At 38.6% G+C, this 16,659-nt stretch overlaps 1 protein-coding gene across 1 annotated transcript in view; it reads right to left on the bottom strand.

Annotated features, from left to right (window-relative positions):
• The window catches only part of LOC109952933 (hydrocephalus-inducing protein homolog), a 48,717-nt gene extending 32,562 nt beyond the window's left edge, over positions 1-16,155 (bottom strand). The window contains exons 1-7 of the mRNA XM_020588261.1: positions 16,134-16,155; positions 13,605-13,727; positions 12,288-12,413; positions 9,896-10,015; positions 9,188-9,322; positions 7,879-8,078; positions 7,394-7,518 (exon numbers count right to left, since the gene is read on the bottom strand). Of these exons, the coding sequence (XP_020443917.1) occupies positions 7,394-7,518; positions 7,879-8,078; positions 9,188-9,322; positions 9,896-10,015; positions 12,288-12,413; positions 13,605-13,727; positions 16,134-16,136 (832 nt within the window). The 5' untranslated portion in view covers positions 16,137-16,155. The remainder of the gene's footprint in view (positions 1-7,393; positions 7,519-7,878; positions 8,079-9,187; positions 9,323-9,895; positions 10,016-12,287; positions 12,414-13,604; positions 13,728-16,133) is intronic.
• Positions 16,156-16,659: the final 504 nt, after the last annotated feature.

The following is a 16,659-nucleotide window of genomic DNA, read 5'->3' as shown; positions in this document are numbered from 1 at the left end:
GGTCTATAGCCAAGGTTAAAAAGGGGCTTTAAGGTTTTAGGAATGAAGCTAAATGCTTGTTTATAATAAAAATGACATCTGCATTGTAGCTAAATTCTTACAGTGTCATGAATATGGCTTTTCTTTTTGAGTTAACATAAACATACAGTAAGTGGTTCCAAAGCACTGCTCTTCAGGGAATCATTTCAATAAACAATTTCCTCCTTAAAGCAAACACATCTTCAGGACTCACAGGAGTAAACTGATGTCATATATTGAATTACCTGAAATCCCACATTACCAACACAACAAAAATATGATAAATGGTTATACTGTTAGTTGACACAGCCCCTTTACAACAAAGTAGGGATAAATAATGAATTAACATTTAAGGATTAATACTGTACCAGAACTGTAAATCTTGGTAAATAAAATTCAAAATTGAAGTAAAGCAGGGATATACAGTACATAGGTATATTTGATATAATATAAAGAGAAAAAGCCAAGTAGCATATCCTGAGGAAACAAGCCCTGCCCTTTCAGCCTCTCCAACTCTCCAAACCGCAGACACATAGAATTTAAATTTACTCTGTCAGCTTATCATTGAGATAAATGGGGTTTTTGTCTGTTTTATGTAAAATATACACATCCCTTGATGTAACAGTAGCATAACACTGTGTGATAACACATCTCAATGTCTCACCAGTCTTCTTGATAGTTTTCTCTCTTTAACTCTTTGCCTCATATTTGTAAAACTACATGTTACCAGAAAGAGTTTCTAGTTTTGATTTTGCAGCTTATTTAACAAACAAGCTAATTTGGAGCTAATTCCTTATTAAAACAGACCTTAAGTGTATATGCACTGATATACTGCAGTCTACATAGAATACTCAGTGGGAAGGTGCCCAGCACAACAAAATCCTACCGCTGCTGCTCCTCTGGGTTGTCCCAGGCCTAATGTGGGCTGGGAATATACAGAAGGAGAAAGCCACAATGGACTCAAGGACACACTGCAGAGTCTAACTTTGAAACACTGGATCTGGATCAAAAGGAGCCTGGCAGAGAGATTAAAACGGCTCTCAAAATATCCTGTAAAACTGGCATCTGAAACAGCTTGCTTTATGATGCTGCCAAAGCCTTTTAGAGTTGCTGCAATGTGAAATACATCAGGCTGAAAGAAATATGAAAAGTGTTAGATTATAGTAGACATAGTAGACTTAAGGTAAATATTATTTTACCAGGACAACACAATAGAAAAGTATCTGGAATAAAGTTTCAAAACCATAAGCCACAAGAGACAAAGTCCTTAATGGTTAACAGGACATCTAATGAGTCTCTGTGGTAGCAGGCACCACCACCAGTGTGCACACTTCCAACAATGACAGACAAGCAACAATAACAAGCAACAAAGACGAGATGCAAAACTAGGTTTTGTATAAAGCCACCTGGAACAAGGTCTAATGTAAATTTAGTGTTTTTTTTAACATTCAAATGAGAAAGAGTGAAGCTTCAGCTTGTAGAAAAGCAGTGCTTATCCTGAGATTATTTATGATTGTATGGGTGAAGAGGATATATTTTTGAAATATGAACAATTTTCCATCACAAGTCCAACTGAACACACACACACACACTCATTAATCTGGATGCAATATAAGGGACTGAATAGGAACTTTGGAATTCTGAATAGGAACTTTGAATAACTAATTTGGGTTTCTCCTCTCTGTGTGCTTCTGTGGTTCAGAATTTCTTTACGATATATACAAAAATCCCCTTGTGCCAATTAAAACACAAATACCTTGGTCAATAAAATTACTATAAGTGAGACAATTTTTGAGAATGGAAGGTTGCTCTCTGCTCTGTAAAATCCTGCTCAAGCAGTAAAAGCAAACATTTTGTGGACTGACATGATATTAGTGTACTTCAACTGATTAGAATTTAAGAATGGCCCAGAACATTCATCCAGCTGCAAAGCTACAGTATTAGCGGCTTCAGAACTGCAGTTCATACCAATTCAGATATTCAAAAATCATGAAAGCATGCTGGGTGATTTTAAAACATCATAAACTGACATTTTTGTAATGAACCTTCAAATTTGGCTGTAAAATATTCTGAACAATATTTCTACTATGAAAGAAATATTTACTTGTTTGCGCTCACAGGTGGACAAACTATGTGAGAAATTATTGCAAACACTTGTCAGGCATTTCTATACTGCTGTTATTTGTTACTATTTGGCTGAAATTCTGTACAGTACAATATAAGCCCACACTCATGTGTCTGTCAAAGCCAATTCACTGGTCGGGGTCAACACTGGACCTACTTGTCTACATTTTCTTTATTACTAGCTTTGTCTACAGAAAATAGACTGAAACAATTAAGAAAAAAATTGAACTGTGACACTTCAACTATTACAGTAAAATACAGAAGCTATTACTGTCTTTCCCTGTAGAAGGCATCATCAGCATGTCTACATCTGCAGCTTTAAAGTGCTGCAGGTTTTATAACCCTTGCTTGTACATGGCATGGGTTAGGCAATGTAAAACTGGTATGAAAATGACCAACAGCCCCAGCATCGCTGTAACAAAAGCCTGACTAGCGTTGCAAACACATATCCCCACAGGTACAGGCTCAGTGATAACAGCCCAAGAGTTCCCTACTCACTGACTGGCTACCACGGTAACAAAGTAAACTTAGTGCAACAACACACAGCAAGGATGATGATAGAAACAATACACAAGAAACAAATAAAAAACATAGAGTCCATTAGTTTTATCTCTGGACCTTGTTTGTGTTAGTCTATATATACATATTGTGCACATGAGATAGCACTCAACTTCAGTTTCAATTTCTACTTAAATTCAGTTTCTACTACCAAAAACTTTCTGCACACTTTATGAAACTTCACATGTAAAAATGCACACAAGCATATATGCAGAATTCTATGAGTGTTAATAGCAATAGCAACAGTAAATAAAATAAAACTGAGGTAAATAGTTATGAAAGTAGAAATAGTTTAAAGATTACAAAACCAGTGAAATTGGGGATGGTCAAGGAAAGGGTCACAGAAAACCAGTGAGGCAATAAAATATGATTCAGAAAGACCAGTTGGAATATTAGATTAATCTGTAACACAAAACATTTCACAGGGGTTTGTCATACTCACAGACAGGATTTTACAACTTTGAAAAGTTATCACAACAGCAGCTATTCTATGATCTTTGGTGAAAAACAAACAGAAGAAATGTAATAGTCATATTACAAAATAGTCTACCAGGAATATGATCTTGCATGTATCTGACTGGCCAATGCATTGATGAACTATCAACCAAATCTAAAACATCTCTTCCAATAATAAGCAAATGTGTGGAATTTCCAAAAGAGGAGCTCAGTGCAGAGCCTTTAATCCATCTTGGCCTAAGCTTTAATATGAGTGCGCCACAGTGATTAATTGGGAGCAGAGATACCTCATTTCTGAGTAACATGAAAGCCTCTATAGAAGCAAAACTCTCCCAGTGTGACTTACTTAGCTTTAAAATGTATTGACAACAAAGTGACCCCAGTCAAGAGGGAAAAAGAAAACAAACCAAATTGTGATGAATGTACAGTAGGTTAACTAAAATCTGCACAATGACTATGCAATGGCCAACAGCGAAAACGCTATTAGAATTCAAGGAATGCTTGTGTTTGCTTCGAGCAGGCCAATTATCATGTACTTGCAGGGAATACAAAACAGACTGGTACATTTCCAGTGAAAGCCAGTTCTGCTAAAAAGAAAAACTACAAAGCCGTGGAATATCATTGGCTGAAGAAGAAAACAGAAAATGGAACACAGAGGGCAGAAGATGAGTGATGGAAGGAAATGTGGATGAGAGAGAAACGAATTGGGGGATGCAGAGCAAAAACCTATTATCTCCCAGCATCCGGATGCTGTGATAACAGTTGACAGGCAGGGAGAGCACAGGCTTTTTGCTAAGCTTTCATCACTGCTGTCCACCAGCCCATCCTCCCCACGCTTGCTTTCTCTTCCCATAATTTCTTTATGTGCAGCTAGGGGACTTCTCATTCCCCATTAGCTACCTTTGATTACAGCAGCTATGCAGCATGTGTGTGTCTATGTGGTGCGTTGTACTTAGAACTGAGTGTGTGTATGTTTATGTGCAGCTGCTTACTGCTTGTGTGAGTGTGCTGCTTTTCTGACAGTCTGCTCTACTGAAGTCCCTTGCTATAGCCGATGCCTCAGTTCTCCCTAAGAGCTGTCTGTCTTTTCATTTAAATCAGCAGCAGTGACGTGTGTGTGTGTGTGTGTGTGTGTGTGGAGGTGGGTGGGGCATAGAACAGCACATGATCTCACTTTTAAGACAGAACAAGGCTTGCCTAATACACCATGATGGAAAACAAGTGAGCTGTGCTTCAAAGCCTCATCGGCTTTAAACAGTCAACAGGACATTAAAGACACAGTGTGTACCTCCTATAAGTACAATGCTGTACATGCAGACTGACACACAAAACGCTAACACGAACATGCACACACAGTCTAGATCAGCTAGCTTTTCTTGCAGTTTCCCACAGCCCATGCAACATACATGAGAGTGATGGAAACAGGAAAAAGTGCTAAATTAAAAATGCCAGTCTCTTGATGGGCTGTAAGCAATGTTCTGGACCCAGGCTGGCCCTCCTATTATAAAACCTTAATGCTGCTGCTGCTGTTGCCAGTCTTTCAGCAGACTTGCTTGTTTACATAGCTACACAGCACCTCTACCCCTTCATGATCACAGATAACAAAAATACTGAATACTTTTACAGTACACACAAACACAAAAAACTCCTTTTACCTCTAACTGATCCCCTCAGTTATGTATAAAAGCTTCACCTTTTTGTCTATGATGTCAAGGAGTATGGATAATTGTGAAAACAACTAAGGCAACCCTTAAAAAGCCCTCTACAAAAGTTGAGTAGATCCATGAAATCACTCAGAAATACTAAGATGATCACAAATGAGCTGATTTATCACAAAAAAGTGAAAGCAAAAATATTAGTCAGTCACCATTTATCTTTATGATCTTTATGATCTGATGACACCTAATCTGGCATTAGACCGTCTGTCTCAGTGCTAGTCATGTTTTTGTGGTATGCACCAAGCTTTGAGTACTGATATGCAAAAGGTGGAGCCAGTCTGCCAAATTTTCAAATCCAACACTAGACTCAAGTGCGAGTTTGCATGATTCCTGTACTATGCTGAGACAATCTGAGATCCAGAGATAGTACTGAGTTTCTGGGAGAAGCAAGAGGAGCTACTGTGAAGTGAAAAAGCTGACTCAGGATCTACCTGATGTAATTCCAACTGTACTGTTTACATACTCATTTTGCACATGCATAATTGCACACGCACTGCTGAATATTGGCACCTTTGACTTCATAGCCCATACACACAGGTAAACACATGCCCACATAAGCTCCAAAGCACCTGTAATAACCAACCATATTAACACTATTAGGTTTAAATCAAGCAGCAAAAACAAGACCATTTGAAGTGAGGGCTCTATTTGTGCTGGACTGCTACATATAGACATATGGATGGAAAAGTCTGATAAGGGCTCATATGCAACACACAGATGAAATAATGTTAAAAGTAAAGAATGAAACAGACACATCTGACTAAAGTGAATGCCTGTCTACCAGCCTTAAACATCAAACTCTGCTGGACTGACGAGACTACAGTATCTATCCATTGTTTTGTTTGTGTTTCTGTGTGTCAATAGTGGGCCCTGTTTAGCTGTCCCAGCTTGCTTCAGGGTTACCACTGCTGCAGATGTATTTATTTAATGGTGTTTACTTCTGTGATTATAATAAACACATTCAACCTTTTGGTTTGGCTCCATTTGAGATTGCTGATTTATGCAAACTCCTTTTGGAGTTTCAAATTCTCAGCTTCCATCTATGTCTGTTCGTTGTGTCTGTGTGTGTATGTCAGGCCAGAAGAAGTATAACAGGAATGTACTTTGCAGAAGTGACACTTTTCCTATAATTTGAAGTCTGACTGTGTGGATGCATTTGTGTGCGCATATTTTACAAAAAAAGTTGCATAGATAAAATATTGATAATATTACAGAATATTTATAATTCAATTTCATATCAGATGTTCAGATTTTCACAAAGCCAAATTAAATCTATGTGTGTGAAATAGTTTGACAAGGATAGAAAGAAATACATTCTGACTAGTGGTGTGACAAGATCTTGTGCCACAAGATCTCCTGATATTAAAATGTGACGATATTTCTCATCGAGGTAAAAGCTGTCTCGCAATATCAGTAGTCCAGCAAAAATGTAACTCCCTGCTGTGTTTTAACACACAGGGCTACGTCGGTCAGGGGATGAGGGGTTGCAGGGAGGAGTGTTGTAGGCATGTACGATACAGCCATGTTGTGACAAGTAGACATGAGTGGCTTCATTCATGTTTCCAGCCCGTGAGATTCCGTTGCTAATGTAGCCTACTCTCCCTTAGCACCAATTCTACCACCAGTGTGTCTGCATTGATAGATAACAACACTGTTGAAGATCCACTACTAACAAAATGCATGGCATGTCATTATGGTGCTCTAACTGTGGCTCAGATTTGACAGTGAATAGCAGCGAATGCTCATGCTAACAAGGTAAACGACGAGACTACAGGGTGTTTACATCCCAATCATCTCATTACGTGATCGGTCAACACAATGCCTTTGCTGGATGATGTCACCATCTGGTTCAGTGCGGTCAGGGTGAAAATAGCATAGGAGGTCACACACAGCTTCAGTTAGAAGTTAGAAGCTCATGCACAGTTAAATGTCTGATGTGAAATCATACAGGAGAGAAGCCAGTCAGCTGAGTTTGTTCAAAACCTTTTACAGTGTTTGTATACTGTTGTCTTTCACTGCATATGATAATTCATACTCAGAAAGTAGAACTGAAGTGACATTCATTACAAGATAATCAGTTAAAACATTTCAAAATGCACCTGCACTGTTTTGCATTTTGTGACTGTCAGTCAAATACAATTTTTCCAGTCAAATATTTCATCATTAAAAAGTGTTAAAATATCCTCTCATCCTCGTGAGCTCAGTATCGTGTTTTGTCGTGTCTCGTGAGCTAAATGTATCATCACACCCATAATTATGACAGATTAAAAGAAAAACGAAAACTTGCCACCTCAATTTAAACTATTCTAAAATGTAGGTTCCAGAAAAATCTTTAGACAGAAAAATAACACAGCTGGTGATATACACACTGCAACAAGGTCATTCTTATTATATTAAAAAAAATCTGGATGCTGATTAGGACATTTATTGTTTAAATATTTCACTGCAGCTCTGGGAAATCAAGAAATTACGCTAGCTTCATCAGAGGCTGCTTTCAGAGGCGTCCTCCTTCCTCTTACCAGTGTGGTAGTGCAGCACCAAGTCCTGACTGTGGTCTCCTATACTCATGGGGTGGAAATCCACAGTCACCTGCATGCTCTCACCTACATCAAGAGTCCCAGATGAGGGCATCACTGAGAAAGGCCTGGAATAAATGGAACAGAATAGAACTCCAGAGGGTGGACTAAAAAACAGATGATGTTTTATAACAGCTGATGTCATTTTAGCAACTGACAGAAGAAACCTAAAATATTCACTGCTTATTTTAATAACGTTAAACAAATGTTAACTAATACCAAGTACAAATACCAAGTGTGTTTGTGAACACTTGCAAAATGTTCACCATCGGGTTGTGATTCTGGGTTAGTGAATTCATGTATAAATTAAATGTTTATACATTGACAAATGTGTATTTATTCATTAGGTATTGAAAAATGGTCATTGCAGTCGTATAATAAACACAGTGCCTAAATCACTCAAACTCAGTAGTCACACAGACTCTCACCTCTGTGTTTGTAGCTTGAACTTGGCCTTACTGTTTCCTATATTGCGCACTAGATGAGTCTTCTGTGTAGAAGCTTTCACTGCACAAAGGGGTAAATAGAGCTCATCTCGAAAGTCAAGAATGGCACGTGGTCCGATAGCACGGACTGGGACCTCAAACCGCTCCCTCTCTGTCACACAAACCAGTCTGTGGTGGTAGTCCTGAATGGTGAAAATGGTCAAAAATGGGTCCAATTCTAACGTATTTATATTATTGAAGTATTTGTTTTGCCTCACACACACACCCACATAGTCTGTGTATCAATTAGTCAGTTAGGTACTAAACCATTATTTTTAGTATTTTCGAATAAAACACGTGTATACCAATTAGCAAAGCAGCTGCAAGACCTGTAATAACAAGTCTAAGAGCACATATGAGGCTGGTACATCGATGAATTGAACCAAATACTAACATCAGCATGCTAACATGTTCACAGTGGCAATACAAGCATGCTGATGTTTACCAAGAATATGTACCTTCACCATCTTGGTTTAGCTTATTAACATGCTAACATTTAATAATTAGCATTAAAAGTATCTATCTAAAATATGTCTAAAAATTGTCAAGAGATTTCAATAAAAAGCACTTGTGTCAACTTAGGGATAGTACTAAAGTCAATAAGATTCATTCTACTGTATAGGGACCACAGATGTTTGTACCAAATTCCCATTCAATTGTTTTTGAGACATTTCAGTCTGTGATATCATTGTGGTGCCCGAATAACTGACAAACCAGCATTACATCCCTAGAACCATGCCACTAGCATAGCTAAAAACAGTTAAGTGTTATGAGCCCTGTAAAACAGCCATCACACACACAAGGGACTATGTTGCTTTTAATATAAGCTACATTTCATGTTGACCTTTGAATCTCAATTTTCTCTTTCACCCACTGTATCAGTAAGACAGACAAAAGGCTGATGCTTGCCTTTAAATGTTCTGACTCTGGCCTTAACAGATTTGTGCACAAAATATCAGTGCAAAATCAGGGCATCCATTTTAATTTATAATGTGTCATTGTTTTATATTATTTACCTAATCTGTGTATTTTTTGGTGTATTACTGTCTAGGAGTGCTTACCTGGGAGTTTTCACACTGTTACCAACATCCTACCCTCCACTTCCCTACAGCCCTTACATCTTCATCTAATCTAAATTCTACATTATCCTCTTGAGCACATGTTTTCCTGATGCTTCGCTTTTCTCTCTGAATCTAGCCTTCACTGTGTGATTATTCTCTGGAGCATTCAGGTTCCCCTCTGTGTCCAGTACCTTGCTCTCTTGCGGGGTGAAGAACACAGTGAAAGTAGCAGAGATTCCTGGTGCAACCTTGCTTCCCGCCTCGTCTGGACCGACCACCTGGAAATACTCTGTGTCTTGGAACTTGAGCTTCACTTGTCGTGAAACCTTGACAAAAAGAAAATATCACACAAACTTCACAAAACTGCAAATCCCACACAGCAACAGAAACACAGCCTGGTAAATCCACAAGTGATGATTTATCCATTATTACTTTGTGGTTTCTTGTACAAATTATAGCAATAAATCTCCAATCCAATTCCCTATGACCTTTACCAAACATCCTCTATTCCTTACACACAATCTACACCCTGTGACACACACACACACACATTTGTTTTAATTCCTCATGGAGACTTACAATAACCTTAACCATAACCACTACTTGCCTAACCATAACACCATCCTTAAACCAAGTTGTCATTCTAAAATTCTTTTATAGGGTGGAAGTCCCCTCAGTGTGAGTGTGTAAACAAGGTTTTGGTCTCTACAATATGAGTAATGCCAGGCACACACACACACACACATTGTGAATACTTCTTTCTTCTGCTGCTAAATTCAAAGCTTTCCAATCGAACGTGTTCCTTCTATTCTGTTAAGCAGCTATTCTTGATTGAAACATTAGCTCAGCAGATATACTGACAGTGTAAATGTTTACTTATTCATCACTTATTCACACACCTTGTCATTGTTGAAGAGGAGTAGCGGTAACTTGTAGGTCTGTCCTGGAGTGAAGTTCTGGAAAACCAGCTCTGATGGGTAGGGCTGGAACAGTGCTTGGTCCACAGCTACGATGGACATCTGACAACACACACATACGAACACTAAAATAACACAGAATAAACACAGTAATTAAATAATAAATGCTGTCAGAGTCACCCACTTTTAATGGACTCTCAGCAGTTCTGTTTTCAATTTCAGAAACATGATTGTAAAATTTGCATTATAAAACTGCATCTACTGCCCTTTTTGGGAAGCAGATGATTTGACATTCTCTAAGGGTATACTCGGGGGTTTGGCTTTTCATTTCACTTTACTGATGGATGACTCACCTAAGATGGATTTTATTAAAAGGTCCACATCAAAGTAGCAGAAGTCGGGATATCCTGATTTTTAGTCCCTGTTGAGGATCAAACTCCTAACACAGTGGACTCTCCAATTCCCATAATGCAAAGCAACAGAATTTTTTACAAGGTCATCCCTTCTCATAGATGTTGGCATCTTTCACACTTTATACCTCAAGTCAGTCACACTGGAGTTTAATATAAATTTGAAATCTCTAGCCCAATCCAACATTACACTGATGACATGACTGTCTCTCCAGAGCCACTGCACACATTATACAGCTAGTGAGTAGAACTGCTCATGGCAAATAAAGTGAACTTAATGTCTAAAAACCGATGGTGTAAGGAAAACCCTGCAGTCCATTTTATCTATCTCTTACATTACATTACATTTATTTTAGGATATTTATGTCATTTATCCATCTTACTGTTTTGTTCATGAGGTATTTCTTAACCAAGATTTTATAATATGTTTGAGAAAATATACTCTTCTAAAGTTAACCTGAGTGATTTATTCTCTGTCACTGTATCACCGCAAGTGTAAACACGGTGTAAAACCTAGAATTACCACTTTGCGCTGTATGCCTCTGTCAATCAGGGGAATGGGTTACTGTGATCTTTGCCTCTGACATCTGACCAACAAAATTTTATCAGTTCAGGCTTAAGTTCAAGTGGATGTTTGTGCCAAATTTGAATAAATTCCCTCAAGGCATGTTTGACATGTCACCTTCACAAGAATGGAATGGATATGAGATAACTGTGACTTTGACCCACTGACTGACACGTCACCACTTCCTTCCACTATGCAAAACTGAAGCGAATATATGAATATAGTGACTGCCATCTTGCTTTTTTACTAAGAGACTCTGTGCAGTAATGACCAGAAATTAAAGTTGTCAAATCAACTGAAACTTTTTATATCATCAAATAACTTATTAAAAACACACTTAACAGAAAAATTACCACTTGTACACATGATAATATCTACCAAAAATGACAGAAATCACCTCTGAGAAATATTTTTGATTTGTACTTTGGCTCATGTCCCAAATGTGAGGTGGGTTTTATGACCTATCCTGCAACCAACCACCATATGACCTGGAGTGGTTTCAATTCTGTGAGCTCTCAGGATGTTCATCACATATACAGTCAAAGCTTTGACCTTTGACCACCAAAATCTAACCAGTTCATCCCTAAGTTCAAACGCACACATGTCAAATTTGAAGAAATTGCCTCTAGATGTTCCTGAAATATCATGTTCACAAGAACAAGCCAGAGGAATACACGGACAACTCAGAAACATAATGCCTCTGATGGCAGCTATTGGGGCAGAGGCATAAAAACACTGTATGATTTCAGGATGACCTACAAAGATCCTACTGGTTATCTCTCCAATTATCACCTACACACTGGGAGCAAGGTGACATGCAAAAATGGGTGCTATTATGATGAGAGTGCAGAAACATTTGATGATATTTTTGCCCCCAGCACCCTGTTAAATCCTGGCTCTCAAAGTGCAGAGCACTCTGTCACATTGGTTGCCCTCTGCACATCACTTAGTGCCTGCTGACTAAGGAGAAGCAGCACTGGTATAATGTAAATGACCTTAGCAGACAGCACGCGCACGGTATGCAGGTGATTAGTGATAAAATAAGAGAAGTTTGAATGTGTTGTCTTTTCTTGTCTTATCTATCTTTCCAATAAGCCTACCACAGTCAGTTCTTCTTATTTAGATAGATTTATTAATGTATTGTATGTTAGTTCAATGCACAGGGGTCAAATCTGAATTGTATCCGAGTCGTCAGTGTGACGATTCGCTGTGGCAACCCCTAAACGGGAAAAGCCGAAAGTGACTTTCTACTAATTGTTAGGTGTGGTAATTGTGAGCTAGAGAGTGTTATACAAATGCACCACATATAGAGCATAAGTGACATTAGAAAAGTGTACAGAATGTGTCCTCTATACCTTTTTGTATATCCTTATGTTATAAAACCACTGAGGTACTTTACTTTGTGAGGCGTAGTGTTGCTCATGTCAAGCAGCTCCAGAATGCGAGGTGGGTGCATCTCAGTGGTGTTAGCCAGGCGCTCCTCTGTAGACTGTAACATCTCCTGGGTATAAACTGATGGGGTCACCTGTAAACACACAGCGGCGCAGTGTAGTATGCAAACTACACTGATAGCCTGTTTCCTATCTCTTAAATCAGACTCTAAACTGCTGATAGGGAAAATGGAAAATATGAGTACAAGAACTGTAGGCTGTCAGTGTAAAGCTATCAGCTGACATATGCACAACTGGTGCATATGCACACATATGCATCAGTTACAGACAGGAACATTAGCTGATATCATGCACTCAAAACATGTTAATATTCTTCCAACCAGTGAGGACCATCTGCAGCACTTTGTAGTTAATATCCTCTCCACAAAATTCTCTGGCACCTCTTTATCAGGGCACCACAAGCAAAGAAACATCTAACTGCACTTAGCCTATATAAACATTAGGTCAGAAAAGGGTTTTAGCTTAAAATTTACATGAATAATGTAGGAGGAGGGTTACTGTATATGTAACATTTAATAGCTGCTAGCTCAATAGCTCAAAAGCTTTAAAAGCTGCACACCTCTAAATGAGGTGTGTATTCGTAATGCACTCTTTTATTATTCAGAGACAAGAAAGTTGCTTGTGTAAACACTATTCTTTAAAAAAGGCAAGATGCAGAATATTGTGGCCTCTCTTAAGATGGTGACTTCTGCTAAAATGCAGATAATTTGATGTTTACAGGGAGAATTACAAGCATAACAGTTCACAAAACTTTTTTGTTACATGGTTACAAATAAGCTGCCATCACACTTTAGGTTGAAATCAATGTATTTAACTCTAAGGGCAGATAATCTTATGGATCTCATTCTGACCTGAAAAAAAAAAAATCAAGTAAAATCCTTTCTACTCTTGTCACGTGCACTAGGTATAGACACAAGGAGAGAACAGAGGCTGTGCTCAGCTGGGGTCACTTCAGCAAAACACTGAAGTCAGATGTTGATTTTTGTTCCCTATAAGTAACCAAGGTAATTATTAGGCCAATCCTTCATTTGAAGCAGCTTCTTTCAAAGAATGGTTCAATGTCCACAATGTATGGTCACAGAAAACTGGTCCCCTGTTAACTGTTGAGGGAATAGACTAAACCTGAGATTAATTTTAGCTGGATACTTCTAATTCTGTCTAATTCATAAGCGGTAGCAGTGCCATAATGTTTCATAATAAAAATCAATAAGAACTGGGAAATGTCAGTTTACAGAGAAAATGCAAAAGCGTGATATCCTCCTCACCTTTTTTGGCTTGTCCTCTTTTAGAACAAGTCTATGGTCATAAGGCAAAGTGCTTTTTAACCACTTTGGTCTTGTGGGAATCTGAATGGCTGTCATCTTGACTGTGTTTTGTAGAAAAAACGCCTGCAAGATAAAGAATAGGACACCATGACATGAAAGGGAAGACAATGAATATTAGATCATTCTACTTAAGTCCCAATTGTATTGTTGTTGTTGACAGAATCAACTGAATTGGGGACATACATTGCATATATTACATTTATAAACCCTATATGGGCGAGACTAATCAGGCTCTGGCAGCGCCACACTGTACAATGTGTCATCCAAACCTTGCCATGATCTACAGCAACAAGAGAAAGACTGGCAGCAGATTACAGCTGTTCATCGGCTGTGAAAAGTAAACTAGCTAAATGTAATACTGCTTTTCTTCTGGTTGACCTCAGCTGTTCCAGGGTTACATGTACAGTGTGAACAGTGAAGTCGCTGAGTCTGGCCACGTGGTCGGGCCAATTTAAACGTATGGTGCGAGTCAACATATCGTATATGATCAATAAAAGTCGTAGTGTCTGCTCGGCTTAGGTTTTGCTTAACCTAATTTAAAACGGTAGTGCAACGCGCGCCATAGCCGCCACTATTTAAGCCTACTTCAGACTGGCCAAATTTTTTTGTAAGTACTTAAAACGACAGTTACACGTCGACGTTATTGTTAGGTCGCTTTACAAAATAAGCTACTTAGAATTGCCGGGGTAGCGGATTTTTCTACTCGGCTATAAAGTCTTTTATATATTATACCTGGGTAAACACACTCGGAAAACCTCGGAAACGGTTAACCCTGATGTCTTGTTGTACTGTCAAAAGAAATTTATCAAAGTCTTACCACTCCGCAAGTGGATTTACATGAAGCACTCGCTCAAGTCAACTTCGTTGTGGTTTGTTGACATGGCAACGCACTAAACCACTTCCATGTAAGCTGTTTTCTGATTGGCTAACAGCCATAACGCTTAAATAACTGCGGGCAAAAAGTTTCCTATGATAAATAAACAAAGAAATAATGACTTGTGAGAATTCACGAGAACACCAATGTAACTGCCTAGATATGAAAAACAAGCGACTTTGAAACATTTAAAAGAAACTGTCACGATTCGGTTCCGTTGCTTCCTGTCAGGCTTTTATTTTTACGTTACTTCCTGTTTTTGTTTTTCACCTCTGTTTCGGTCACTTTACGTTCACTAATCACTTACATTAGTTTCACCTGCTCCCGATAGTTTGCACCTGTTCGCACCGTAATATAAGCAGTCTTCACCCTCCTATCCCTGCCAGATTGTTCTAGACTCTAGCTCTGACTCTCCAGCATCCATACCTTGCCTGACTCTGTTTCTGACCTTGGATTGTTTGTTTTGACCACCGTTTATTGCCTATGTCCTTCCAGTGTCTGATTGCCTGCAATGTACAGACCTTCTGAGCTTCCCCTGGACCTCTTGAGTTTTGAATCCCCTGGCTACACCTGTTTACCGGCGCTGACCCTGGACTGTCTATTCGACCTGATTGTTACACCTGGACTGTGTATTGGTTGCCTAGTTATCACAAGTAAAAACCTTTTCGTTCATTCAGTTCGTCTGGTTTTATAATTGAGTCCACCACTAACTCTGTTTGACATCCTTATACGCCAAATCTGACAAATAGCCTATTACTCCTCAATTTGGCTCCATTTCTCTGCACTCAAGAATTGCAGGCAAATAGGAAACGTATCAACATTAAAATTATTATTCTATTTCATATAGGTTTTGCCCTCTAAGAGCTGTCGCTATTGGGTTTATCCCTCCCGCATGCACAGTCCTGAAGAGATTCAATACTTTAGTCCAGAAGTATGTTGGGATTGGAGAATTTCTCCAGTACCAACAGTTAAAGTCCATAATTTAATCAAAGATCAATATAATCAACAACCCATTACAACCTTCCATGCTAACTGAGGAGATAATGAAGCTTACAGGCTCAAAGAAGATAATATTTAACCTTTATAAACTAATGTCAAATCCAGATATAACAATACCAATGACTAAATGGGAAAAAGATTTTTTCCTTACTGTGCATATGACAAACACTTTGACTTTGACTTGACAAACACCTTCACTTCCCTTCTCTGTTCACAAGCATATTCACTTTCCTCTTCCTTGTTGACACTGCCACAGTTTGAAAACATAATTGCCCCTGTCATTATTATATGACTTTTTCAATTACTGATGTAAAGGAGGAGCTTCACTTTGGAATGTGTACCACTACCACGGAACACCGATTACAATGTATCAGCCAAGAAACTCTTATGCACACAATTTACAAACAAGCACAAACACATTAATAAGGGGAGACAAAAACATATGGTTTGTGAGCACATGAAACCTCGAGAAATGAACCCTTTTGCGAACCAATTGGGTGGAAGGCTTCAATCAGGAAGCTTTATATTGCCATCACTACAGGCAGGTAAAATACAGCGCCAGTGACAAACAACAGATAAAAAAAGACAAGGCGTACCATAGACAACAATCCAGCAACTGAAGAGGAGATGTAAAGCAGTATATGAAGGACAGAGATAATAAATAACAGGTGAGTGGCATTAGCAAGGTGATCCACATCAGTCACTGATTGGCAGAAGTGAAACTGGAGGGAATGAGATGGTTAAAACTCTGAAGTTTCTTTCAAAATATGATTCTCTGGCAGGAAGTTGGGGGTGGACTGTGGTACAGTGGCTCTCAATGTACATGTACATATCCCCATGTAAACAATATACCAATATAATAAGGCTGTGTAGTATAACAAAATAAACAGTATAAACAACTAATAAACAAGGCAAATAATGCAAACCAAACAGTATAAACAGGCAGTAATGCAGACAGACTGTTCTTTAGGAAACAAGAAAAAAATAGAATGAAAATAGAAACCTGTACGAATCTGTATAATCTGCACAATGTATATTTACCAGTATTGCACTGGGGTAAGGTATTGCAGTGAGGGTTATTGTCCAGTCATGCTGTCATGGGTCAAGTGCTCATCAGAGTAA

The sequence above is a fragment of the Monopterus albus genome, unplaced genomic scaffold, assembly GCF_001952655.1.
Source record: "Monopterus albus unplaced genomic scaffold, M_albus_1.0 scaffold518.1, whole genome shotgun sequence".
Classification (NCBI taxonomy): domain Eukaryota; kingdom Metazoa; phylum Chordata; class Actinopteri; order Synbranchiformes; family Synbranchidae; genus Monopterus; species Monopterus albus.
The sequence above is the reverse complement of the archived record's forward strand: the minus strand, read 5'-3'. Positions and strand labels throughout refer to the sequence as shown.